The sequence below is a fragment of the Vanellus vanellus genome, assembly GCF_965231255.1.
Source record: "Vanellus vanellus genome assembly, chromosome: 7".
Lineage (NCBI taxonomy): Eukaryota > Metazoa > Chordata > Aves > Charadriiformes > Charadriidae > Vanellus > Vanellus vanellus.
The window spans coordinates 31,197,304-31,224,784 of NC_138912.1; the positions used below are offsets into that span (position 1 = coordinate 31,197,304).

Consider the following 27,481-nt stretch of genomic DNA (forward strand, 5'->3'; position numbering starts at 1 on the left):
CTTTGTAACGCTAATTAAAAATGCACAAGAAAATTAGGCGTGAGATCCAGAGATGACAACCCAAACCGAAATTCTTAAAAATGCTCAATAATCCTGACGTCTCTGAAGATCTACTTCATGAAAATCTTCCACTTTGATGGGAACAGGGTATGATTCACAGAGCTACTTTGCAATGGCCACACAAAAATGGGTGTTTGTAAACTCTTTTTTGCTGTGCATTTACTCTGAATCCCCTAATGCCCATAATTCAAAATTTATTAATGATTTGAGGTAGATTAAGATGTTGAATTTTAGCAGCTCTTAATCATCCACCGATTTAAGGATTTACAAGATGATTTAACAAAACAATTGAACAGCAGCTTGATTACAGATTCCAAAATGTAATTTTTTTTACAGATTTACACTAACTTACTCTAAGGTATCCCAAATCAATACATATACATGTGAGCACAAGCATACAAACACACACCACTCAAGGGGTCACACACCCACCCCCACATTCAAAGTTTTAACTCCTGGGACCAAAGGTCCTTTTGCAACGGGCGTCTCCAATGAGCCGACGCACAGACAAATACTTGGATCCAGTCAAATATAAGAACATCCACCTCTCGTAAAAGTTAATGTGTATCTAGAGAGGTGGATGAAGGAGAGGCTAGCCTATGGTTGAAATTTCCCTCTTTGAGCTTAGAGCACATACTCACACTGCATCGGCATTCCTCAGCGGGCGATAGCTGAGACTTCAGGAGGGATTGACTCACCTTGGCCTTTTGATCCTCGAGGTGTTTGCCTGAGTGGCATCCCAACTCAGGGGAGATACTGGCCACAGCCCACTGTGGGCCAGAAGAGCTCCAAGGGTCTCGCTAGAAGCACTACTTATAGGGTCCAAGATAATTGACTTTCATCATGTACTTTTCCACTCTGGCCCAACTCAGACAATGGAATGTTCTGGTACTTTCTATCAGTTACGCAAGCCCTGAACTTGCTAGATCTGGTTCTGGTATCACCCCACTCTTTGGGCCATGGTCCATACACTGTCAGAAGTGATCGATTATTGTTATTGTTCTCAAGCGATTGGAGTCATGGAGCTAAGGGGTCGCCATAACATCCTGGTCCCTTACTCCCCACCTTTTTCTTTCATTTATGTTAGACCATTATGTATCTCAGGTAATGTTCTCGTCCATTATATTGTGGCCCAGGGCAGGGGGGAAAATCACGCCAAGCACTGAGTGGCCTAAAGGTGTGGGGGGGTTTTGCACCACCACAGCTGTACATACCATGAATATTCTGCTGCTAAAACCAGGGTATTTCAGCTTTTAAATTGCAGAAAAACCCCATGTGCAGACGCTGGAGGAAGCAGGTCTGTGACATTTTCTGGCACCGTAACGAGAGTCTGTTACACCACTCAATATTTTCTTTCCTTTCTTTTCTCTTCCTTTCCTTTAAGATAACATCCTTTTCCTGTGCCCGAGGGAGAAGGCAGTTGATAAAAGCCGAGTTCCTGTTCACAGATAAGTTTAGAAGGCAGCCAAGCTCAGAAGTTCCTTGAATAAGCTATATTCCTACCACCTTTTTTTTCCCCCTCTGTCAGAGACGTTTGAGCCCCACACAGGAACCAGGCTCACATTGTTCAATAGCCACCGACGTTTCCACAGTAGCTGGGAGGGTCGAAAGCTTTTTCCGCTCTTTGTTACGAATCTTTTTTTTTTTTTTTTTCCCCTTCCTTCTTCCAACTTTCCAGTTAAAGAATATTGCCGGGGCATTCCTGAATTAATCCAGGCTGCGCTTCAGAGAAGGGAACAAGAGACAGGTGTAACCAGGTGGGAAAAACGCCACAATGCTAGTGAAGCTTTTGCTCATCTGTAATGCAATAGGGTTGGCAAAGCTGGTCAAACACTCAGACCATCATGGATACCATGATGGTTCCGTGCACAAGCCACGAATTTATGAGACCTCTGCATACCCCCAGCGAATTCCTCTGTCGCACGAGGGAGATGGTTATTGGGAAGCAGAAGGGCTCAGGGAGGATGCTCAAGATTATCCTTCAAGTACGATCTCCGCACATCAGGAAGAGGGAGAGGATTTTGAAGCTGCGAGCCCACAGTCCCGAAATGGGTAAGTACCCCAATGTGTTTGTCTTATACGTAACGATAGTGCAGCCCTGTCTGGTGCCTTTATATCCTGTTGATAAAGGACCGTTTCCAATAGAAGTTTCTCATTAAAATACATTATATTCTAGGGATCAATCTATATCCAAACAGGAGGGGTTTAAACGTTTTAATTACAGAAACAGAAAGCTGAATTGCTTGTGGAGGATGAGACGACAGATGGGACCGTCTCTTTGTCCCATTCTGAGATGGCAGAACGGGGTTAGGTGTCTGGACACACCTGGCAGATGTGCAGCCTTCCAGTTCTGCTGTAAGAGCCATAAACCAAAAAGCTATTTCTGGCAAAGCAAAACTAGATGAAATTATTTTACTGACTTTTTCCTCCTCGCAAACCAATGCGAATTATTTTTGCTGATCAGGACAACCTTTGCTCATCATCAGAATGTGCCTGGCTGCAGACTTGGGCCTTGGGAATGGAGAGGGAAAGAGAATGGCAGGATGTTAGCAAAATAAAAATAGTGAGGGGTAAAGACAACAAAATAAGGAATAACAAATAAGCACAAAAATGACTACAAATTCACCCCCTCCAAAATGTTTTCATGCCAGTGAAGTGCTTCTCGTGGTAATCTATAGCAGAAGGGCAGCCATCCTGAATGGAAATGGTACGTACCTCACTAGAAAGATTTCCAAACACAATGATTTTTTTTAAGTTTTACAGGGCACGTAAGTAGGTCTCTAAATGTTTAAAATAGATGAAAACCAAGCAGGACAGTGAATGAATCTTTTATAGCCCTGATGGATGGGTAGTGCAGAGCCCTGTTTGGGAGAGCTGAAACAGCAGCACAGCGAGTGCTGTTCACAGCTCAGCGCTTTAGGATGCCCTGGTATTTTTCCCTTTAAATGCTCTTGAGGAAAGGAAACAAAGGGAGATGGAAAGAGTCTACGAAACCTTGCTTATGTCATGCTTCCCTTTCACACAAACTGAAGCGTGCAATCTTGTTTCTAATCTCATCTACATGTAAAATTAAGGCCTCCCTCCTGCACGCTGAGTGTATTAAAACCCTGCTGCCCTTCATACTACATCTTCCCACAAATCTGACCTCCCAGCGTTACCCTTAGGTCATTTTCTAAAGCCTGTAAGTGTTGACTTCCAGTTTCCTGATGGGTAGTGTTCGATAATGACATGCTCTGTTAATTCACCAACTCCTGGTTAATGCATTTCAGACCCTGTCAGAGGAAGGAAAACAAAGCCTAAGTGGTACTCTGGACTTGATTGCTGGTTGAAACACTGAGAGCACTCTGAGAATTCAACGGTGTAAAAAGGTGCATATACAGGTCAGCAAGACACTGTAATACACTGTCCCAATACGGATTTCTTCCTTTGCTGTGCACCTTTGTTCAGCACCAGCTTGCGTAATTCAGTTCAGCACCAGCTATTACTCATCGCAATTTCCTCCCAAGAAGAGAAATACTTCCTCCTTTTATGGAGATAGTTGCATAATGAGTCAAATCATAACGTTCTTCCCAATTATAAAGCTATGTTGATGACTACAGGCAACCAAAATCTAGCCTGGCAGTAGCTTTAAGGTATTTGTTCTTTTGCTAGAGCTACCACATTTATAGTGCACACAAGCCCAGGAAGCTGGTAGATCTTATGAAAGAAATTTGAGAAGAATTATGCCAAAAAACTGAGGGGGGAGTGTGTGAATAAGAAGGGACAGCACGGCTCCCCTTGTAACCACATTCCAAATTCCAAAAGCTATTGCAAAGGGTTGAACCCTCAGAGCCTGAAGTCCTCAAGTGCACATCAGGAGCTCATGGCCGGAGTACCCTGCTACGCACAGACAAGTTGTTGTCATGAATCTGGTACTTCACATGTGTGACCACACGCCCTGGAAAAAGCACTGAGGAACCGGGCTTGTATCTCTAAAAGGGAGAGAAGAAGAAAAGCATCAGGAGTTAATCAGGAATTAAGAGATACAGGGAGATAAAGACATGCCATAAAAAGGCTTGGGGTGGTGGGGAGTCATTTTCTACCAAAACCACGTCCAACTTCTCGTTCACGTTTGAAATAAGAAAACACATTCTTTTCAGAACTAGGAAATAAACAAGTGAAAAAAATGATGGGAACTTTGTCTCTGAGGTAAAGTTTTATCTCTCATAATTTTTCAACAAAAATTATGGGGTTTTCCAACCTTTTGCTATTTTCCCTATATATCAGAAATAGTTGTTTCTTGCTACAAAATACTCTTACATTTTAAAAATATTATTTGAGAGTATTATTTTTCCCATCGCAGTTATTTGAATAACTGAGACTACCATGATGAATATGTCCAAGGTAATTAGTCAGACAGAATCCTCTGGTTCCTGTTTCAGCATGTCATGTGAAATGACTCCTTAGATCCCAGTCAAATGCGTGGATATGTTACTTTAATTAATTCCTCTTAGAATAACACAATTATTCTAATTAGAATTTTAAAATTAGAAAATCAGTGAGAAGTCATTGGATTTTATGTGACTTTTTAAAAAAGAAATGTATAGATAATCCTTGTTTTGACTATTCTTTAGAGGAAGAACTAGATAACAGTTCAGTATCTCGGCTGTTGCTTGTGTCTGAGAGCACCAGAGAAGCTCTGCTTTTTCAGAGGGGATAGGTGTTTGCACATGTTATTTACAAAATCAAAATTATCAGAAAAGGCCAGTTGTCCAAAGGAAACAACTTTTTTCTCCCCCTCCACCCCCACCCCAGCAGCTGTGCTTCCTATCAGCCAACTGGTTTGACGTTAAACATTTTATGCTATGGCTGCGGTAAATCGATCCATCCCAAACTTTCAGCAGAATTAAAAAGGGAAATGAAAGCACAACTGTACGAAGAGATCTGTACCGTGAATTTGCTGGACTGTATTAGCATTTGTTTTAGCAATGGAAGATGAAGAGCAAGAACAACAAGAACTGATTCTGGATTTCATAAATCCTGAATGCATAATACCTGAAATAGGTAATAAATACATTTGCACTCTTCATTTCCCATATAAAAGAGATGCCTAATGCAGAACTTCATAGGAATGCTCTGTTGTTACTGGTGGCTTTCCTGTTTGTGGATACAGGCAGCCAAAATGAGGCTCGAAAAGGTGGCTGGGACATGACCAGATGCATGGAAGTTCTAAAAGTGACCCAATATCAAATAAGAGCTTTCAAGTTTGCATTAGCCCATCACCTACTCTGATACTTACCACTAGGTGTAACTAGATCAACTGCTGTCTGATCAAGTCATACTGAAGGGGATAATAAACACGTCAATGAGGTAATACATCACTATTGTTATCCTGCTGCTATGTGGATGACACACCTGGTAGTTTGTGAAAATTGTCCTAAACTGACAAGCTGCCTTGGAGATTTTTCTTTCTTTAAAGCCACTTCCATCAAATACTCGGTAATGACACATGCCTGAGCAAGGCATGGTGCTGAGCTGACCTCAGGGGAGCTGAAGGAGAGGGCCACGTAAGTAAGGACACAGCTGTGTGCCTTCTCTCAGGCTGCAGAATTCAGACCTGGGCAGACAAAACTGGACACACACGTCCTCCGCTGTGTGGCCGTGTGAGGGCCAGGAACATGGTGACCCAGACTTTGAAAAGAAAGGTTCCCTGGCCCTGGGAAGAACATGCCATCTTCTCCAAACCCTTGCCATGGACTCACCTCTGTTGATCTGAAATCTGTGGAAAGACCTCTACTGTAGTTACACTCAGAAGGGCTGTTTTCTCTCCGTACAAAGAGATTCTTTCTCAAATCAAGCAATGCACTGAAGCACCACTAGTGGAGCACTGTAGCCCAAAGCTCCTGTCTTTTTACAGCATTGAGCAGAATCGCAGCCGGCTGGCTTTAATCTAATCCACCTGCTCACAACAGCAAGAACCATCAGATTCCATGCACTTAGTGTTCATATTTCACTTAAGAAAAAAAAAAAAAAGAAAAAATATAAAAGAAGCATCTAAAAGGTACAGTTCCACCACAGCAAAGCCCAGTGCTGCCTGTACCCTCAGTTGACCTGACCTGTCTGTCAAATAACACTGTAAACCAGATCACTTAAGTGTTCCAGGTTAAAAATAAACTCGGGAGAAAAGCAGAGGTTATTTTTAACTTTCTCCCTCAGTAACCACACTGACAGAGCTGGTCCCCAAATGGGCGGCTCGCCCAGTAAGGGAGCAAAGGACTGTGGTGATGAGATGGGAAGGAGCACAGCAACTAAAGCTGCTTTCCCCAGCTATGACAAAGTCTCACAGACCTTCTCCTCTGTCTTTCCAAAAGTGTAATCATTGCCAAGTAGCCCCTCTTTTGGGGCCCCTCTGGCTGGGCAGGTGGTTTAGTTCTCCATCTAATCACCATCTCCATTTAATCTTCAAACCCATGCTCAGTCTTGCATCCAGTGGGATTTTTCTTAGAATTGGGGTGTGTTTGCAAAAAATGAAAACAATCAAACCAAAACCAAACCCCACCACCTGAGTTATAAATAGCGAAGGCAGAAATCTTCAGCATAAGTAAATCCTTAATTGCATTAATATATTTTGAGGCTTGGACACATAATTCTGTAAAGTCACGCTTGATTACAGGAAGGTTTCTTGGTGTCAACCAGGTGCATTGTTATCTCACCGAAACACACACCTCTTCCTTTAATTCGGCACTGAGACACCCACAGAGAAGTAGCCCTCTTTTTCTGATTGCACAGGGCGTCAAAATACAGACTAACTATGCTCTGAAGTGTAGACAAGCAGGGAAAACCCAAATCAGTCTTATTCTAGGGAAAGTCAGAATAATGCCCAATCTTAATAGCTTATTTTCTTTGTCTGCTTTTACAGGAAAATATCCATTTAATTAAGACCAGTTTCACACCGACACATCTATTTCTTCAAAATTAGACAGGGACTTTCTTAGGAAGCTTATGGGATACTGAAATTTCCCAACAAAGGGGCATGGAACATATGCTTAAAATAAAACATGTTTGGATGAAATGCAGCCAAATGAGATCTTCAGCCCCTGACATCCTGCGAACTAGTGGAATAGCCATTGAGTGATCAACAATAGCTTCCACAGTGCCAAGTTCATTAACAGAAGCAATGGTTTCCTATCAAAGTTAGGCACTTGGCTCCTTTCAGGACTTTAGGAATTTCACCAGTTAAGCTTCTGCCTCAGACAAGGACTGCTGACTGCAGCCATCACTCGATATTTGGCTCTCGTTGAGCTGCCCAGCTGCTGGTGGAATGGCTCCCCATTAGGGTATTTAATGCAAACGACTTCATTGCACGCGATACAGGAGTTATCGAACCCTCTGTGCCCAAAGGATTGCTTTATTTCCTTTGTTACACAGCTCGTTAGTGCAAGCTGCAGCAATTCATTCTTTCAGCAGATAGCAAGGGACCTCTTGTTTCAGCACAGCCCCAGAACCACCATCAGCACGCGGATGCGATGCCGTCCTACTCCTGCGGGTCAATGCCCCTTGAACGAGTGATCGGTGCCCAACCCTGAACAAAGTTACACTCATGCCCAAAACATGATCAGGACAAGCCATGGTGCACGCTGTCAGCGCCCTGCGTGCATGCTGCCTGGGAAGCCTGTCTTCCCCCGCGTTTTTGACTCGCTGGCATCAGCACCGCTGTGCTACTAGGTGGCCACTGGCTGCGGTTCCTGCTTCAAGACAAGGTCAGACAAAGGAGTGAGTGTGCTATGCTAGGGGTGAACTTATGTCTGCAGGAAGCAAAGGATGAAATCCAAGTGTAAGCTGCCCTCTGAGCAGGCTGTAGAGCTTGTGTTGTGGGAAGGATAATATAAAGGAGGTAATGGCTGTGATGTTTTGTGAAGAGGAAGAACCTCTTGCATTTATTTCTCTGAAGTAGCTCGTACAACAGTTGGATTTGGCTCCAAACCAGCTCCAAGCCAAGCCTGCTTTCTCTTGAGCTCCTGCTCCCGGTAAAGGCTCTGGGTTCAGGATTGGGTTTGCTCAGAAAGCCTTCACTGCACTAAGTCTTTAGGACATGCTGCAGGACAAGTCCCAACTGATAACAGACTGACTGGCACTGCTGTTGGAACAAAAGTGGCATTCAACCAGCACTGCTCAAGGGTCTGGAAGGCTTCCAGCGCTGTACAGAAATCCACGTGTTTGAAACTGCCACTCTTTTCAGCCCAGCTTGTTAAGGTAAACCAGAAACCCGTCAGCCTGCTTAAACCCCAGGGAAAGCCCAGGTGGTTTGTGGGATGAGTCAGGGGCAGATCCCAGACCCTGCCTGGGAGGGAGCTCGACTCATCCTCAGGGAAAGACAGAGAAATATGAGAGTTTCTGCGGCCTGATTGAAACACAGGGTGCTGGCTGCTCGGGAAGAGCTGGGGAATTCACTGATAGACCACCAGCAATCACTCGCTGTCTGCTAATTAAAAACCCGGCGGCACACTGTGTTCCCTCGGAGAGCCAGAGCCCTTTTCAGCAGCTGAATACCTTCTGCGTTCCATAACAAATGAAAAGATATGTCCATCTTAAATCTGACTTGCATAGTCTTTGTTTAGATTAATTTAAATGTGATATTTTACCTTTGTTTCATTGAGGCTGCTTTTTCATTTCAGTGAGAATTTTGCACTGAGGGAAAAGCAGAACATAGATTACTCCATAGCTAATGCCCCAGTCTTCACACACACACCCTCCCCCCCATCTCAACTGGTGTAAACCAGGAGTCACCCTGCACAAGTTAGTGGAAAACCACTTGATTGAATTAAAATCATAGAATCATAGAATAGTTTAGGGTTGAAAGGACCTTGAAGATCATCGAGTTCCAACCCCCCTGCCATAGACAGGGATACCTCCCAATAGACCAGGCTGCCCAAGGCCACATCCAGCCTGGCCTTGAACACCTCCAGGGATGGGGCCTCAACAACTTCTCCGGACAACCTGTTCCAGTGCCTTACCACCCTCAAAGTGAAAAACTTCTTCCTAAGGTTCAATCTGAACCTGCCCTCTTCCAGTTTAAAGCCATTCCCCCTCGTCCTATCACTACATGCCCTAGTAAAAAGGCCCTCCCCAGCTCTCCTGGGCCCCCTTTGCGGCCTTCCAGTACCTAATAAGGTCTCCCCAGAGCCTTCTCTTCTCCAGGCTGAACAGCCCCAACTCTCTCAGACTCTCCTTGTAGGAGAGGTGCTCCAGCCCTCGGATCATCCTCGTGGCTCTCCTCTGTACACGCTCCAGCAGGTCCATGTCCTTCTTATGTTGGGGACCCCAGAGCTGGATGCAGTACTGCAGGTGGGGTCTCACGAGAGTGGAGTAGAGGTGCACAATCACCTCCTTTGACCTGCTGGCCACACTTCTTTTGATGCAGCCCAGGATACGGTTGGCCTTCTGGGCTGCGATCGCACATCGCTAGCTCATGTTGAGCTTCTCGTCAATCAGCACCCCCAGGTCCTTCTCCTCAGGGCTGCTCTCCAGCCATTTCCTGCCAAGCCTGTATTTGTGCTTGGGATTGCCCCGACCCAGATGTAGGACCTTGCACTTGGCCTTGTTGAACTGCATGAGGTTGGCTTGGGCCCACCTCTCCAGCCTGTCCAGGTCCCTCTGGATAGCATCCCTCCCCTCTAGCGTGTCTACCTCACCAAACAGCTTGGTATCATCAGCAAACTTACTGAGGTTGCACTTGACCCCACTGTCCATGTTGCTGACAAAGATGTTGAACAGTACAGGCCCCAGTACTGACCCCTGAGGAACGCAGCTCGATACTGGTCTCTACTTGGACATCGAGCCATTAACCGCAACTCTTTGAGAGTGACCGTCCAGCCAGTGTTTTATCCACCGAGTGGTCCATTTGTCGAATCCATGTCTCTTCAATTTAGAGACCAGGATATCTTGTGGGACAGTGGCAAACGCTTTGCACAAGTCCAGGTAGATGACATCAGTTGGTCTTCCCTTGACCACCACCGCTGTAACTCCTTCATAGAGGCCACCAAATTTGTCAGGCATGACTTGCCCTTGATGAAGCCATGCTGGCTGCCACCAATCACTTCCTTGTTTTCTATGTGCCTCAGCAGAGTTTCCAGGAGGATCTGCTCCATGATCTTGCCAGGCACAGAGGTGAGACTGGCTGACCTGTAGTTCCCTGAGTCTTCCTTATTACCTTATTAAATTAGGAGAACACAGTCCTCTATTGTCATCTTGTAGCACATTTAAGCAGTCATACTTGTTTATCTGGTGCATTTTGCACTGTATAGAAAAGGAAAATGTCACAGACCTGAAAAGTTTTGCACTCTGTCAGAGGTAGACACAGGAATGGCTGGACAGGAGTTTTCCAAGTAATTATAGAAACTGGCTTCCTTGAGAATAGAAACCTGAGGAAACTGATGTGAAAGACAATTCAGTTGCACAGCCAAAGGAATAACAAAACTTATGGAAAAACAATGTCCTGAAGTCCTGAAGCTTTTGTTCAGGCAAAAATTCCACTGACCTAGGAAGTGTCTGAAATTATGCATTGCAGTGCCGGTCACGAGAGCCTGTAACTAAGAAAAATAAAGTATGTAAGTACTTAGCTGAGCTGGGGGACATTATTCACACTGACTGTCATGCTGTGATTGTCAGTGTAGCAGTGTATGAGAAAAGAGACTACCCTGTATTCATTTGAGCAGAGTGATAATTGCCGCAGACCAGCCATCTTGCTTCATCTCCCGCTTCTGTGGGTTTTATTTTGTTATAAGGCAGCCTAGAAAAATCTTAGAATCAGAGATAAAACTGCCTGCATTTTCCAGTGTTTCAGTAAAAGCAGTAGTATCCAACATAAGAAAAAAAAAAATCATTGATCAACTCATAGTTAAAATACCTTAAAGGTTCAAATAAAAGGAGTTTGAGCTAACCTAAAGTTGCTGAATCTTATTTAAATACAGAATGCCTTGTCAGATGTATTTAACCTCAGACAAAAGAACACATTTGCCTCAAAATAAAGCAAAAATAGATTACTCTATTCATATGAAGACTCTATTCAGTAAGGAGATTAGAAGAAAGCGTAGAAAAAACCCCACCTAGTCTAGTAAAGAAAATTATTCAGGATATTTTTTTTTCCTGGTTAAAGAAAAAGGATTAATTAGCTTGGAATGTAAAACAGGAAAAGCAACTGAACAAATGAAACATCTGTAGCCCTGGATTTGCTCGGGTTCCCTTAACTTGCAGTATTGTTATAAACTTTACCATTCACCAGACCGGCGAGAAAGCTCTTCTGCTCTCTCCTCACGTGAGCAACTTCTTTCTACTCCTCTCCCCTTGGCAGCAGAGGCTTGAATCAAAAGGGAACTGTGTTAAAGAGGATGGAAGCAGAGGGTGCTAAGTTGGTTATATATTCAGTGAATGAAGCGACATAACTACAAAGAGGGGAAAAACCACAGAAGCAGAACACAAAGCTGCTGTGTTCCAGCTGAATAAAGAAAGTGCTATTTGTGAAAGAGCAGCTCTTTGAAACTTCAGAGCCTGCTTCAGAGCCCACTGGTGCCAGCAGAAGTAGTCCCGCTCGCCTCACTGAACTTTAGATCAAGCCTTTGTAAGGCTTTAAATTGTTCCACTTAACATTAAAGAATGACATATTTCCCTCTCAAGGTTAATACAGTTAAGGAGTATTTTTAGTAACAGATATCAAAGTTTCCTTAAAGGAAGCATTTGACAAGATGTGCAAAAAATACTGCACTAGAAGTTTCACCTTTGGACACAGGTATCAAGATTGCAGATGTGAAAAGCAGGCCTTATTTACGTATTTGATGAAAGAATAAATTTTGATCAGCTTCATGGAACTTGATGCCACTAAAAGTTTTTGTTATTAAGACCAAAACATAATATTATGTAGCACTTCAGCTCCATGAATAAGCTTTGAAGATCAAGTGAGAGAGAACTAGTGAGCAGATACTAAAGAAAAATGGACACAAAGAAATGTGACCACCATTAAAGGAAGTTTTTATAGAGAGTCTATCGAGTTCCCCTTTTCTCATGCTATTCCTTCTGGATAATGCTAACAACCGTCCAAAGTAAGCATCCAGTTGGGATCAACCGTTGATTCCATTTCTGATACAACATAGGCCCTTTCTGCAAGGGCCCACCAGATACCTCCAACTCATTAACAGGTTTTGAAAGGAAATCCTCATGTTTTCTATCAAATTTGTGTGCGCATTTACATGTGCCATATAGCAGAAGTACTCACAGTCATTCGATGCCACATTCTTGCTCACACACGTGTTGATGCATGTAAATGTTTGCCTTAGATCTGCATGGCCAACATAACTCAAAGGACTTGTTTGAGAGCTGTGTATGGTGGGAAAAACAAATCAGCCCAGATGATGATTCATGGGGCGTGGATTGTTTTCATTAGGAAAGAACAAAACACTAAAGCCAAAGGATCCTATTTTAAAAGGAGGTTTCCACGCTGAATGCAGACTCCCGCCTGGATCTGGCGGGCATCCCTTGGGCAGACCCAGGATGCTGCACCTCACAACGATGCCAGCGAGCTCCAGCAGCGGCACCGGGGAGATTTATTTCCCCACAAAAAAAAACCCAAAAACAAAAACAAAAAAAACCCCAAAACAAACAGAGAGGATCCAAGGGGGAAAAGTCACTGCCAGCTGTGGCTTGCCAGGCACACACGAGAGGACAGCCTAACGGCAGACACAAAGAGGAGAGGGTCTCCGATTCAGAATTTTTCATCTTACAGTGACCACCGAAAAGCGATGCAGCCTTATAAAGCCTGGCGGGCACACGCACGCCTCAGAAGCAGGCGTCAGCCCAAGCACGTGTGTCGGTCTCTGGGCTTTAACTGATCTGCCCGGTGACACAAGCAGCGCGTTTGACTCTGGAAGAGTAATGATTTAATAAAAACTTGAGGATTTGTCTTCTGGTTCAGTCCCACAGGAAAGATGACTCCCGTTGATAATGGGCGCAAAAATTCCCCCAGTCCCTTGCAAAGGCCTTAAAACTGCAGCTCACCAAAACCAGCTGTTTTGGCTTGAAATCACGACAACGGCGGCAGCAGCCTGCTTTCCTGTTCTGCCTTCCCAGCGCCGCGGGCTTTGCCACATTCCTGCCCCTGCTTCTCAGATACGAGGAGGTTTGCTTCCATGGGTGTTTACTGAAATCACAATCACGTTTTCCTTAAGAAACGGGGCAGCAAAAAAGGCTGGCTGTGTCCCAACAAGCCCGGTGAACTGTTCCCAGCTAGCTCAGCCTGTCTGCTCTTTCCTCCCGAGGTTTCCAGCTTCCTCGCAGCTTCCTCCCCTTCTCCTGGCCACTGCGGCCACAGCTTCTGCTTTTGTGGAGAACTCAGTTCCCCCATTGTTTCTGCAAGTCTCTCAGAGGGCCAAACTTTTTCCATATATGCTGATTGTCAGAGATTTGGTTCCTGTGTTCCCATTTAAAAATATACCGCCTAAAGTTCAGCTATTTTTTATCAGGCACAGCTCTCCCCCACGCAATGCTCTGCTCCACTATAACACAAGCTCCGTCAAACTCACCGCACACAAGAAGCCCCGGTCTCTCCAAACACCCCATCTGACACGGTCAGTACTATATCAGGTCTGATATTACTTTTGTTCTGAGAAACTAGTGTTGACTTCTTAAGGGCAAGGAATCCAATAGTATGCATAACGGCCCATAATATGATTTCTAATTTTTCTCCGGGCTTCACTTAAGCAGGTACGCTGCGTGTATTGACACCAGCAAGCTCTAAGGCTCGTAGTAATGGCTGTGACCATACCAGAGGTAGAACTGCAGACCCCTAGAGATGCCAGACAGAGCGGGGAAAATCCCAAATCACGTGAAAATAGCACCTGCTCCTTCATCAGATTTTCTCGTGGGTATTCAAACTTTTCAGTACTGAATTGCCAGTTGCTGTATCAGGAAGAACAATGTTAAAAAACAAACAAACAAACAAAACACCGTAATGACCAGTTCTTACTATGGGTAACGCAGCCGTCGCATGGACATCTAACATAACAGAGTAGCTCACTTTTTGAGAAGCAAGTGGTCTCCAACCAGGACAGCGAGTTTCATGGCAATCGGAGAGCTGTTTGCTCTGCAGGTACATTACCCTGAGGGAGCAATGAAGGCCTCAGACCCCTTTTGCAACCGATTTCATGCCAATCTTCCCTTCTGGAAAACAAGACTGTGATTTAAACTGTGAAGTTTCGTGTTTTGGTTCGGAAGAGTTAACAGCCCCAACCCAGCGAGCACCAAGGGGTGTTTGGAGAAGCCGTGGGTTGTGCTGCAAGGGGAAGAGCTGGATTTCGTGGGCCCCTGGGGAAGATGGAGTCCCCTGCAGCCTGCCTGATGCCCAGGCGGCACGGGCTGTGGAAGGTCACTGCTTCAGAGCCCAAACCACAGCGGCTGAGCTGGCAGAGTCAGCGTGCCGTTCTGGGCCCCTTGTCCCTCAAAAACTGCATCTTCATTGGAAAAGAGGAACTAAATCCAATCCCCACTTTCATTTCCCAGGCCAGGAACCCGTCAGGTTAACCGTGTTAACCTGGTAGCCTGTTTTTGGACCTGTCTATATGGAGACAGCCTGGAAAGTTACGGTGAATTAGCTATAGCAGTGAGGGTGGTATACATATTTTAATTTCTCTCTCCTCACTACTCAACACCACCTTTTCCCTAAGGAAGAGGATTAGCTTGTTTTAACATCAGTGTGTTGTTAAGTGGTATGTTGCCACTTCCTAAACCCCTGTGTGCACACAGTTTTAGAAATAACCATTTTAGGTGCTCTCCTACAACAGGCAGGACACGTAGCCAAACTCGTGTAGAACACGAGGCCCTAGACTGCCTTTAAGACAGGTTTGTCTGTAAAATGCAATTGCTGGTTTGGTGACTCTTCCTCTGAAGGTTTTGTAGCCAGAGCTAAACAGTGAGAGAGCAGGGACCTCTCGTCTCCCCAGAGCTTCTCTGCCCAAGTAACGCCACCACATCCCTTTTCTACTCGTCACCATTCATAGACAATGGGAGGATCCTTTGGTGCTTAACTGATGAATTTCTGCAAACACAGTATCTGAAATAATGGTTTGAATACATGCATAGTTTTTGAACAATAATTTCAATTACTAATTAATCGGATGCTAATCATAATTTTTTTTTTTTCCATTTCCCATTATAGTTATCGCTCCTCACTCCCTGTCACTTCTTGTCTTGGATTTTAACCATCAAACTTCAACCAACAGTACACTTCCATGTCTTGACTTTAAGCTCTTGAAAAGGGAGAGGCTCACCTACACTCTGGGATTAATAGATGCCTATATAATTCTGACTTGGAAAATTTACCAGACTAGTAAAACTCACTTGTCCTTGCTAGAAGCATAAAACTAAAACCCAAGAAAACAACCCTAATTTTTCCAATATTATTTTCCTGCAAGTGATGGGAGAAATTATTTCAAAGCTAGTCTAATTAATGAAATCCAATCAGTTACTATATAATCTTGAAGAAGCAATACTTAGGAAGACACTGATTATTAATGGAGTTTATGTCGGATTAAGTTTTCAGAAGCAGACTGCCTCAACCTGATGAGTCAGTCATTAGGCATCTGAAATGGCAACATGCCGAGAAAGGCAATTTGACATTTAAAGTGACATTAACCTGCAGGTTATCATGGGTTGGAAATTTCTCCTGCTAAATGAAAGGACTGGAAATGGAACTAATGCATCAAAGTTCAGACAATCAACCCTTTTGTAACAAACTTAGATAAACATCCTAAATGAAAACAAATGAACTAGGAGTGGAGGGAGAAGCTAGCAAGCATTTTCCACTTTCCCCACCACCCAGCTGGAAAAAAAAAAAAAAAAAAAAAAGGAAAAAAAAAAATAGAAGGCTCTTCTGCATTTCACTCTTCCTTGGCACTGTTACAAGCAGAGACTTAAAAAGACCTATTTCATGTTCCTTTCCCATGTCTTTCTTCCACTAGGAACTGGTGTTCCTTCACGCAGTCCCGGCTGGTAACGTACATAGAAGCCTGCATGAAGGAGAAGTACATTGTCAATTCCCAACAGCCCTGTCCCAACGGAGCACCAGACTGCCAGAAGATCATGTAAGTACCCTAAATAAAACCACTGAAGAAAACAGGATTTTCTCTGAAGTACCTAAACAATATTTTCAAAAGTATTTAATGACACATTTTAAAAGGAATTAAAGCATCTACTCAGCTTAATGCCAAAGTGATATAGGGTCTGATTTATGCACCTAAGGTCATCAGGTATTTGAACAACTGCCTTTCCAAGCCATCAAGTACAGGACTACAAGGTGATTAAAAGATTTTTCAAATCTTCCCACATGTTTATTCAGAACAAAACAAAACAGAAACCATACCTTTTCCATGATTTTCAGGGCATAACACACACATACAATTTAAAAAATCTCTACCTGTGACTGTCAGTGAGACTATTTCCACAGCAGGAGTTCACGACATGCAATTGCCCAAGTGCTTACTCTGCTTTCAAAAGGACCGGCTGTCCAAAGAGTACTGGTGAAATCCAATAGTGTACCTTAAGATACCAAGACCGGTACATTTTTAAAGTTGGGAGGCATTGAATCACAACATGCTGTTGAAGTGAAATAATATTTAATACTCACACGTTTTCACATCTATGTAGTTACTTGACTGCAAAAATGCTTTTGTTATTTGTCAATACAATTCATTTCTCTTTCTCTGAAAAACAACAAAAGTTTCATGATTATTTCTAGTGCAGTTTTCACCAAATTTGTATCTTCCTTGGTACCAGTGACACTTTGGAATATTTGTTTGAAAATAAAACTTTCTCTACAGCTTATCAGAATATTACAGAACTCCAAGCTCAGTCCCAACTTGATTGCAAAGGACTCCATTAAAATAAATATTACAGTTGCATTTCTGATAGTTACATAAATTTGCCGGCTGTGACATCCCTCAGGCTTGCGTCAGCTCAGTGCCAGCGTGCTTGGAAAAAATCTCTACCGAAGAAGAATAAAGCACGAGGCAGACCATGGGAGCCTTGCTCACTGAACAGTAGTCACAGTCTGTCTGCATCTAAGAATTTGCACTCACCTCCTGTTGTAGACAGCAGTCCTGAAAAGCAATTTTACACCTGGGAAAAGAATTGCTGTGGACTGCCTAAAGCAGTGGTACCGTATACGACAAATTTGTGTCCTGGATGACTAATGCACAACACAGTTAACGCTTGGCACCAGACTGCTGCTGGAGTCAGTGGATTTACCCCGAGTGACAGCAGCTGACAATAACTTGCAATCTAACGCCCAGACCCTTACTCTCCAGGTACAGGACCGCTCTGAAGCCAGTCTATCAAGTGAAACAGAAGGTTTTGAAGTCTTTGCAGTGGAAATGCTGCCCTGGATTTATCGGCAAGGACTGTGAACAGCGTGGTAAGGAAAACTAGAGAACAAGCGTGAGAATTAATCAATTAATGCCAGTCATGGTGGCAAGAAATGTTTGCTTATTTGTTTTTCCTTTTTTTTTTTTTTTTTTTTTTTTTTTGAGAATCGATGCCTTATTTTCTTTGGTCTGCTATGCCCCTGGTCCCTGGTACCTAGAAACAAGGAGTAGTTGTAATTAGCTGCAATTAGTAGCCAAGAGCATTAACTACTTACGTTTCTGTTGGTAGCACCTTTGTAATCTTTACACATAGAGGAAAGTATTCATTTGCTGGGGGGAGGGGGGGGGAGGCTGTCAGGTGTACAAGCCCATCTAGGAATGCCTAATTCCAGGTAGAAACCAGTGACACCAGAAAGCAGCGCCAGTAGGTGAAATGCCCCTACAGTCAGTTTACAGGACGAAGCCGTCTGGCCAGAGCAATCACAACGTGTCCAAGCTCAGACAAGGCAGGCAGCGTTCCCTCTCCAGCCTGCATCGCTGCCTCCTCCCTGCCTCCCCCCGTCCCCGGAGCGGGGAGCAGCCCCACGACACACTGACAGAGCCCAGGCTGTTACTTCCACGGAAGCTCTAGCAATAGCCTTTACGTACAATAAACCACCACAACTCTTGGCACTGCTGAATGACGGTGCACGCAGCTGCTAAGTAAAAGAGAGGGGGGACAGTGCGGTTTAAAAACGGGAGGGCTAAACTGTAGTAGTTCCTGCATCTAAACCATTTTCACAGATGTATTACATCTCAATTGCAGATCCCAATTTTATTCTGGTGCCAGGAAATCAAGCTGAAGGACGGGAAGAGGAGTTCTCGAACCACAGTATGTGCTTGAAGTCATTTTGCCTGCCATTCTTTTGCCTCTCAGTCACAGATCAGAGGAAAAAGAAAAAAAAGAAAAAAAAAAAAAAGATGTGCTTTTAGCTGCAGTTTTAACAAGATAATCCATGGGCAATATTTCTAGTGAAAGCATTATTTGGGAAAGCTTTTATGCAACTACATTTATTGGCATATATGAGGGCTTCCGGTATAACACTACATGAATGCTCTAGACAAAGCATCCACGAGTTTTGGAAGTTGCATGCTGGCTGGCCCTCAGCGATACCCCGCCAGAAGGGCAGCCGGTACGGAGCTGTGGCACGGGTGTTCAACCCCTTGCTCTGCTAACAGTGGATTCACAGGAAAGCACACCATGCTCAGAAGTCTTACCAGAAAAAAAAACAATGTCTTAAAAATGCTGTTTTAGAGCAGCTACCCAGTAGCTTTGAGATTATTATTCTGAGGTACCGTAGATTCCTATCTCAGGCACTCTGTCCTACCAACCTAAGCATCCAAGGAGGACCTTTCCTCACCCTCTGGGAAAATGGTGTGGTTCGCAGTGCTATTAAGTATCTTCTAGCATTGGATTTAGGGCAGTAGTGCAGCCCCGAGAGGGAGTTGTGTTTACATTATGCTCTCAGCACTGAATGAATAAGCAGTTACTTTACAGGACTTAAGTTTATAAAACATTAGAGTTAAATGTCAAAGGTAACCCTGGAGGGTAAGAGGCCCCCAGGGTGGCACAGTTGGGATATACCAGTTTCTGCAATTCTCAGCATACGCTTTGAAATCTACAGCTCAAATTAGCAGGTGTTTATTTACAAAACCATGTGTTAAAGGGCCCCTCAGCCAGAGTCGGCTATGACACTTAAACCCTTCTGATTCCTTAGAGAAGCGCCTCAGTTGCTCTTTCATTCTGGGTTGCTAAACCTTGCTAACCTTCCAGTCAGTTGGCGTGAAGGGAGTTATTATTCCAGAACATTTTTATGGTACGGGGAGATTTTACATGAAGAGCATTTTGCTGCCATCACGGCTAGCGTGGCTGAAGTTCTTCTGTTAATATTTAAATATATTTTCATCACTGTTGAAAAAAATCTTTGCAAAGACACCGCGAGTTTAGGTGCTATAAATCAACAAACCCCCTAAATGGAAGTGCAAAAGTTTCAGAGCAAAAAAAATGCACAGGTGTTCTCAGAGGTCTTGTAGGAATACCTGTCGCCTGGTCGCTGCACTCCGTTGCATGACTTTGTTTTTTTAATCTTGTGATTAGTGTCAACATCTGTGGATTCAAGAGAAATGTTGGAAGTCACTCAAAATCATGAGGCTTTACTGGATGATCTTCAAAGTGATATTCATCAAGCAGTCAGCAACTTAGGTGACTTACAGAGAATATTTGAAAACAACGGTACAAGCATGGTGTTAGAAGTGAACCAAAGCAATTCAGGTGAGAGGTCTGATGCGGAATTATCAGCCTGCCAATAGGCCCTGTAAAACCACGCAGATGGGAAAGAAAAACCAAAACCAAAAATACCCGGATATTCCTTGGTCTGGTGGTTGTTTCTAAAAAGGGCAAAAATGGGCGCAATCCCAGTACAAATGAATGAACCAAATTCAAGTGTAACTTGGAATGGGAAATGAGATGAAAGGTCGATTCCTTCGCACTTCTCTGGAATTTCAGAATTTGCCTTAACCACAGAATAAAGAGTTTGCTTATTCTTAAAATTTGTTAGCTTACTATTCTGCTTCGATGGCGTCTTGTCATCTATGTGGATGCAGAGTTTAGGTTTGGTTTCCGTTCTTTTTTCATACTCATGTTATATACTCTGATGTGCGGAATATCAGACTGGTGTATGTAAAAAAAAAAAAAAAAAGTAACATTCAACCCTTCTCTGGAACATTATTCCTGACATATATAGGAGTGGGAAGAAAAGTGCTACCAAATTTGACCTCCTAATGTGCGCCATTGGCTCGCAGAAACATTTTCTAAGGATGGAGACCATTGTCCTCAGTGAACTCCAAGGCACTCGAGTTTGCACATTATAGTTAGAAATCAAGCCTTAGTATTATTCACACATAGTACAGATAGTTCAGCGGTTTTCCAAGTTATTTACTCCTGGCCTGGAATACTCAGCTGTTAAGATACTGTATAACTTTGTGAAGTAGAAGGTGCGTTGTAGAAAGCTTCAGGAAAAGAACAGTATTATGAGATAGTAAAAGAAGCAAGAGCTCGCCAGCTAAGAACTGGGTGGTTACAGCCACTTACAGAACTGCTTGACCAGGCGTTTCGAAATGCAGTATTTTTATGACTTAAACAGGGCAGTCAATACATATCTGTTATTGTCTGCAGACTCAAAGACACAATATGCTTCACAGTAACCTTGATTTAAAATTAGGCTAGTTCTGCAATTGTCAAAATTTATCATGTGGTCAGATTTTGGGGAGTAAGATGGCAGTTGCTATAGAAAAATAAATAGTTGAGTTACCCTGGACAGATTAATGTGTGTTCCAAATACAGAATTTAAATTTAATTTATTTATTTTTTTTAAACTGTGTTAACAGATCTACAGGAAAGGCTTCTGCAGCAAGTTTTGTTTCCCCATGTGGAGAATTTTCTAAGGAAACATTTTAACCCAATGTGGGCAAGCTTCAACAGAAGCTTACAGAACCTCTCAAACATGGTAAGAAATCTGTCCCACGACGTGGAAGCCAACAAGAAAAGCATAGAAAGATTCCAAGAGAGCACTGTGCCCAAGAAGGAATTCCAGGAGCTGGGAACGAAGTTTGAATCAAAAGTCCAAGAAAACGTAGTGAAAGTTGATCAGGTGAAAAGAGAGATAGAGAACCAATTGCAGCTGCAGCAGGCTAGGATTCACTACAACCTCACCATGATCAAGGCGGATTCTGACACAAAGCTCAAGAAGTTTCATAAGATACAGCAGTCCCATTTCTTAGCTTTCAACAACAGCATAGAAAACATGAAACAAGAGCAAAACAATCTTGAAAATAAATTTGAGACTTTGAAAAAAAATTTAACAGGACTCTCCTCACATCACGGTCCCAAAGACGAAAACACCCAGTTAACCATCAGACAAATAAATGACATTCTAGCAGGGCATGCAAAGCAGCTTAAAGAACTTTACATGGAGTCAGATGTGGCCTTTCAAAATATTGAAGTTTTAGAGAGGTGGTTTAAGGAGTTAAAAAAAAATATCTCAAAGTACAGGCCAGAAGATCTTACAGTAACTTTAATGGAGAAATCAGTTATTATGGAAGAAAACAAGGCAGCAATGGAAAGGCAGGTATCAGAGCTCAACTACACTGTCTCAAATCTTCGGGACAACTATTCAGACCTGTTGAGGTACATGGAGGAATGTAATTGCCAGAGAATATCTTCTGACACTGATATTCTGGAAGAAGATTTAAAGAATGTCACTTATTCCCTTGAAGGCACCCAATCGAACGTAAAGGACATGAAGCACTTAGAGTCAGTTTTCAGAGACCTCTTGAGGAATGAAATTGAAGAGCTCTCCTCAGCTTTTCCATCTATCCATCAGTCCCTTAATCTCCGTCAAGAAGAAAACAGACAGCTTCAGTCGCAAGTTATGGCTTTTTCAGAAGACATAGGCTTCTTGAAGAAGAAAGATGAAGAAATTCATCGACACATCAAGTATCTCAACAGTTCTTTCGGCTCTCTTTTGGAAGACGCCATGCGGCATGAAGCAGCACTGGAGGCTTTACTGGGAGAAGAATTTATGGAAGTCTTGTTTGAAGAAGATCCTAGTATCCTAATATCATCAGTATTTCAGCTGCAAGAAACTCTCAGACATATATCAGACAACCTCCAAGAACAAAATGTGACTTTAGAATCTCTTATGAAGAGATTTCACCTCCTGGAGAGAGGTCAGCAGAATAACCATGATGCTCGTACATCTCCTAGGCATCCCAAAGAAGAAACGCAGACAGCCTCTACTCTAGATGAAGTTAGTAGCCAACGCAGCATCGTAGAACATATGGAACCAAACTATGAGGCAGCCAAAGATGAATCCTTGGATAACTCAGCTTATAATGATATCATGACTCTGAAGAATGATATCAAACACCTGAGCCTGGCAATCAAGAGGCACGAATCCAGCTGCAATCATACAATAGCAAATGTAATCGAGCCACTCAACGTTTCTGTGGAAATTCTCTCAGCAGATTTAGCAACCACCAAGCGGAAGCTGGAGGAACATCTGGTGATTTTTAAAAAGCTATTTGGAAGCAATGAAGAATTAGCTGCCTTAGATATAACTCTGGATGTTGCAAAGATTCAGTCAATGCTGACCAGAAAAGGGAGAAGGCAACAGAAAGGTCAAGACAAGCAGAGAGACAAGAAAAAGCCCGAGAAGCACAGAGAAAATATGCAAATGATAAGTGGAAGAAATACCGTGCAGACAGAACTTCTGGAAAAAGGTGGGTTCCTTTCTTTTAGTTGCTCATGCGCAGGTCTAGCTTCTTTCTGGGCCCTGCTGTAAGTTCCAGACACAGAGCGTATCGGTTGTGAGACCTGTCAGTATCTTGTGGGATGCTGGAGGGAGAAATTCTGACGTTATTTACATCCTCCCATCAAAATAAGCAGTTTGAGCGAGAACCAAGTTGCTGCTGCACTTTGCTCGAGGCCGATAAAATTACATCCATCGTAGCTGCTGAGAAATTGGCCTTGAACTAATTCAACTTTAGATGTTTAGAACACAAATTTTGTTTGTAGATGCTCACGTTAATGTAGTAGCAGCTTTCTCTTTCGAAGCTGATGGGGAGCGCTAGGCTTCCTGCTCTTGCTTCTTTTTCCTCTCTTATTTGAGCCTGGAAGGAGCGTACTCAAAGCACCAAATCCTTCCTAACGTGGACAGATCATTTAAGCCACCTGCTATAATTGCACAAGTGGAACAGGGAGGACTGACCAGGGAGCACGCTCTCTCTCTTTTAGGCTTTAAGCTTCAGGGTCCAAGTTTTCAGTTTATACGTCACTGTGACTGGGCAGTGCCCTTTCCCTGTAAACACGTGGCCATAAGCACCTCGTAATTACACCCACCACAGCTTTAGCACTGGCTTTCATGATTGTAGCCCTTGTCGTGGACATATAACACAGAGCAAAAATCAGCTCCTTTAGGCATCTGTGCTGCCAAACTGTAGTTAAGACTGAATAAGCAAAGAATGTATTTCAAACTAATCTATTTTTAGGGCAGTAAAAAAGTGTTTGTTTTTTTTTTTTTTTCCTGTTTTCCCTGGGTGGTCTCAGCCTTATACGTTTCCAAGAGTAGTGGCTGGGATGTTTCCAGGGAGCCATTTGATCTGATCCCAGGCACACACCCTTTCCAAGCATTTAGCTCTACAAAGGAGGACCCAGAAATCAGGCCTGATAGGGCTTCACCCTATCTCCCACCCTGATGATCCTGGGGAGAGAAGAGTGCTCACTGCTAAAATCCTGTTCCTCTTTCTTTTCCAGACTCATTGGTGGCATTCCATGTAGGATTCTCAGAAGGAAAGGATAAAGAAAAAACTGTGAGGTTCAATGAAACTTACCTCAATTACGGCAACAGCTATTTCCCTGAACATGGCTACTTTAAAGCACCCCATAAAGGTGTCTACCTGTTTGTCATCTCCGTGGAGTTTAGTTCAGGACCAGCACTGGGACAACTCTCCTTTAGCCGTGGGTACAAAAGAACTCTTTCAAGCGGTCAGAGGAAAACGCCAAACGGAAACACCATGACTACTTTTGCTATGGCAGAAATGGAGAAGGGGGAGAAAGTATGCTTTGAATTGCTGCAGGGCTCTGTAGTGAAACGGAGTCCACCTGGGACAACAATGGGTGGATTCCTCATATTTAGAACTTGAATAGTGACATTTTGTTTTATTGGTATCTTTCCATAGATGCAATGGATCAATTCACTATTGCTTCATCTGTGATGTACTCAATCCTACTGCATGTGTTTAAACATAGCACTACCCTAGATTTGTCTTCATGCTTCTTTTCTGGAAGTGTTTGGCTTTTGATTAGTTGCTTATGAGCAGCAATGGGATTTTCTTTCAAGTGATAAGCTAATGGTTTGGACTCCAAATGTATCAGCACACACATTCCCAAATCCTTCCACTGTGAGAATTGCACCTAATTAGGAAAAAAACGTTTTGTGGGACTGTCTTCACTTACAGCACAAATAATTTCTCCTTTTCCCTGGCGAAAGAGTATTCTCCCACGGCAAACGCCCCCACCACTGGCAAGGAAGAGATTTTAGGAAGGACTGTGTATACCAACTGTCATATTTTGTAAATAGTAGCTTAAAGACAAGAAGCCAGGAATATTTTAACTTTTAGTTCTCTATGGACCGCAGGCAGTCACAGACTGTCTCGGAACCTTTCGCAACTCACTCCAATTCAATGTTTCAGTCTGTGCACAACAGGAACACTAGAAGAGACCGATCAAATCCAGTAAGATGCACCCTATGCTAGTATTTGTAAGCAAGGATCTTAGAAATGGCCCGGTCTTTTTGGTTATGGGCCTGTGTTGTACTCCAACTACACTGCAAAAATTTAATAGCAATATAACACTGTTAAGATGATTTACACCTACATTTAGACATTAGGAAAATGTCAATAATATTAAATAATTATTGGTGAAAATGCAGTTTATTTCTAAAGATAACCCTGAAGAATATCGTGGATTCAGCCCAGAGTTCAGCATTTAGTAAACAGTTTAAACCCAAGCAAGCAAGCAAATTAACAGCAAAAAGGCAAGTTCAGTGGTCTGCTGTCATTGTTGAGTATAACAAATTTATAACTAGAGTAAACCAAAGAGTAGAATTTCTGAACTATGGAGTTGGTGTTTTCTTTTTTTTAATTTCTAAAATCTCAAGGTGACCATGCCTGGTCATGTCCTAAACTTCTCTTCTGTCAATTAAAATATCCCAAAGGCTTTAATTCTAAAGAAGTTCAATTATCGTGGTATTTTTCTTTGTCTATCCTAATACCTCACAAAACAATTAAATTTGCCAAAATGAAATGCATTTAGAAATTCCCAATATTTTTTATGAAAGAGGTAAATTCTTGTTATGTATTTTATGCCCTTTTAAGGTAGCATTTTCTAACAACAACAAAAAAATCTATCCTGCTGTTACGAGGTTTTCTCCCCACCTACTTGCATTCTGAACAACACTAAACTACAAAATTATTAAAACATACATCAGTACCAATACACACTGCACTGAAGACAACACTTTGACAAGCAGACATGTATCTTTTGAAATAAAGCTACAAAGTGGTTTCAGCTGCTGCCTTGCTGAGAAGGTGGTTGTTCTCCATCCTGAAAACCCAACAAAGCAAAGGACTGAAAATGACTTCCCGTCTACTCCCTGCCAACGCTCATTTTCACACGAGATTAAGGGGCCAAGTCTCCCCGTGTTTCTAGCAGGGAGCCACATCTTGCACTGCTCTGCAGCAGGCAGCACAGAGAGCCCGCAAGCTCAGAGTCATCTTCTGTCCCACAGATCACTCAATATTTGAAGGAAGGAAGAGAAGAAAAATTTGAAGAGGTGGAATGTCAAAAAGAAAGAAAAGCATCAAACTCTAAGATCGGGTTCTTCCAGCACAAAGCTACTATACTGGGGTGACCCAGACGTCCTCCAATTAGGGCTTTTGTTGTGGCAGCGTTCTGCAGTGCCAAGCCAAGCGTGCTGCCTAGGGTCGGGGTACCTCAAGGAACACCCCACCTTCAGTGCACACCAATTCTGCAGCTGCCAGCTAAGTTCCACAATTAAATACAGACAGGGGAGATACGTATATATATTTAAAACCACTTTGCTTGTTTGTAAAACTCTAACAGAAAGCTTCCACCGGAGCGAAAACCATAGAGCTAGTTGGAAAAGGATGTGGTAGGTAGCAGGTAGGAGAGCAGTCCATCCAGAGAGGTATCCTTATGCTTACCAGAGTTTACTTTTGCTGAAGAATAAGCCAGGCAAGTTCACAGATCATTGACTCCAGAGTGAACACAATGTTAATATAAAGATGTTTTCGTATTTGTAGTCTTCAACTGTGTGCTGAAGTTAGCGATCTGCATATACAAAGGAGACATATTTGACTGTAACGCTCTCATTTTTACACTATGAAGCAAAAAATTAACGAAAGGTAATGGGGTAAAACATTCTATTGGCTGTATAAGCCAGGAAGCCTGACTTGCTTATCAAGAGTCAAGAGAAAAGATGATTAAGCTACTGGGTTGTGGTGGTGTGTTGTTTTGTTTTGTTTCTTTTAATAAATTTCCATCTACACCACCTCTCATATACCAGCAAACTATTTGACACTGGCACAAATGTCTTTAAACCCCCCCTCCCCAAACACTTGTTTTGTTGTTTGTGGATTTTGGGGGATTGGTTTGGTGGTTCTTTTGTAAGATTAACACAGCCACATCACCATGGCCTGCATTTTTAGGCAACAAACTAGAGGAAACCATTTTAATGAAGAGACAGCAGACTCCAGATTAGGACCTAAAGGAGAGAAAAATTTGCCACAAAGACGGCAAAGGGACAAGGATGTTTAATTGATAATTTTAAAAAACAGCTATTGGGTGGCTCAGCGAATTAACAGCAGGGGATTTTCAAACACGAAAAACAAAGTGAAGCTGACCGTAGGCATTAGGAAAAGAGAGCTGTCTGTGAGTAGACAAGTTGCTTCAGTTTATCTCATTGCAGACCAACCAGACTAGCATGCCTGGTGGCAGTTTCAGCCGAGCACCAATGGGCACAGAAACATGTACGCTCACTCCAAGATACAGATATAAATATAATCAACCTGAGCTTCATACTTATAAAAAAAAAAAAATCTTCCCCAAAATCCTGTAACTGCCAGAAAACATTACCAATCGCTCAGGTTTCTGGATTCCCAGATCAAACCACTAAGCTTTATAAACAAATTAGCAAAGCTGTGCATCTTAATGCCTTCGTGTAATTATTTTGCTACTGAAACTTCTACTGCTTTATGAATACCAGTATCTTATAGTGCTTTACGTTTTAACATTAAAGTCTCTGAATTCTTTTTTTTTCCCCCGTTACTAAGATGATCTCTCTACTTTACTCAAAATGCAAGCACCCATTGTATATCAACGATTTTACTTTCTATAGATCCATCAGTGCCTGAATTCT

At 42.9% G+C, this 27,481-nt stretch overlaps 1 protein-coding gene across 1 annotated transcript; it reads left to right on the plus strand.

Moving 5' to 3' along the window:
• Nucleotides 1–1,768: 1,768 nt before the first annotated feature.
• MMRN2 (multimerin 2) lies at nucleotides 1,769–27,481 on the plus strand. The gene is made up of 7 exons (XM_082486074.1): nucleotides 1,769–2,112; nucleotides 16,044–16,166; nucleotides 17,388–17,494; nucleotides 18,250–18,315; nucleotides 19,582–19,755; nucleotides 20,871–22,763; nucleotides 23,797–27,481. The coding sequence occupies exons 1-7, from the start codon at nucleotides 1,835–1,837 to the stop codon at nucleotides 24,183–24,185; spliced, it is 3,030 nt and encodes a 1,009-aa protein (XP_082342200.1). The 5' UTR covers nucleotides 1,769–1,834; the 3' UTR covers nucleotides 24,186–27,481.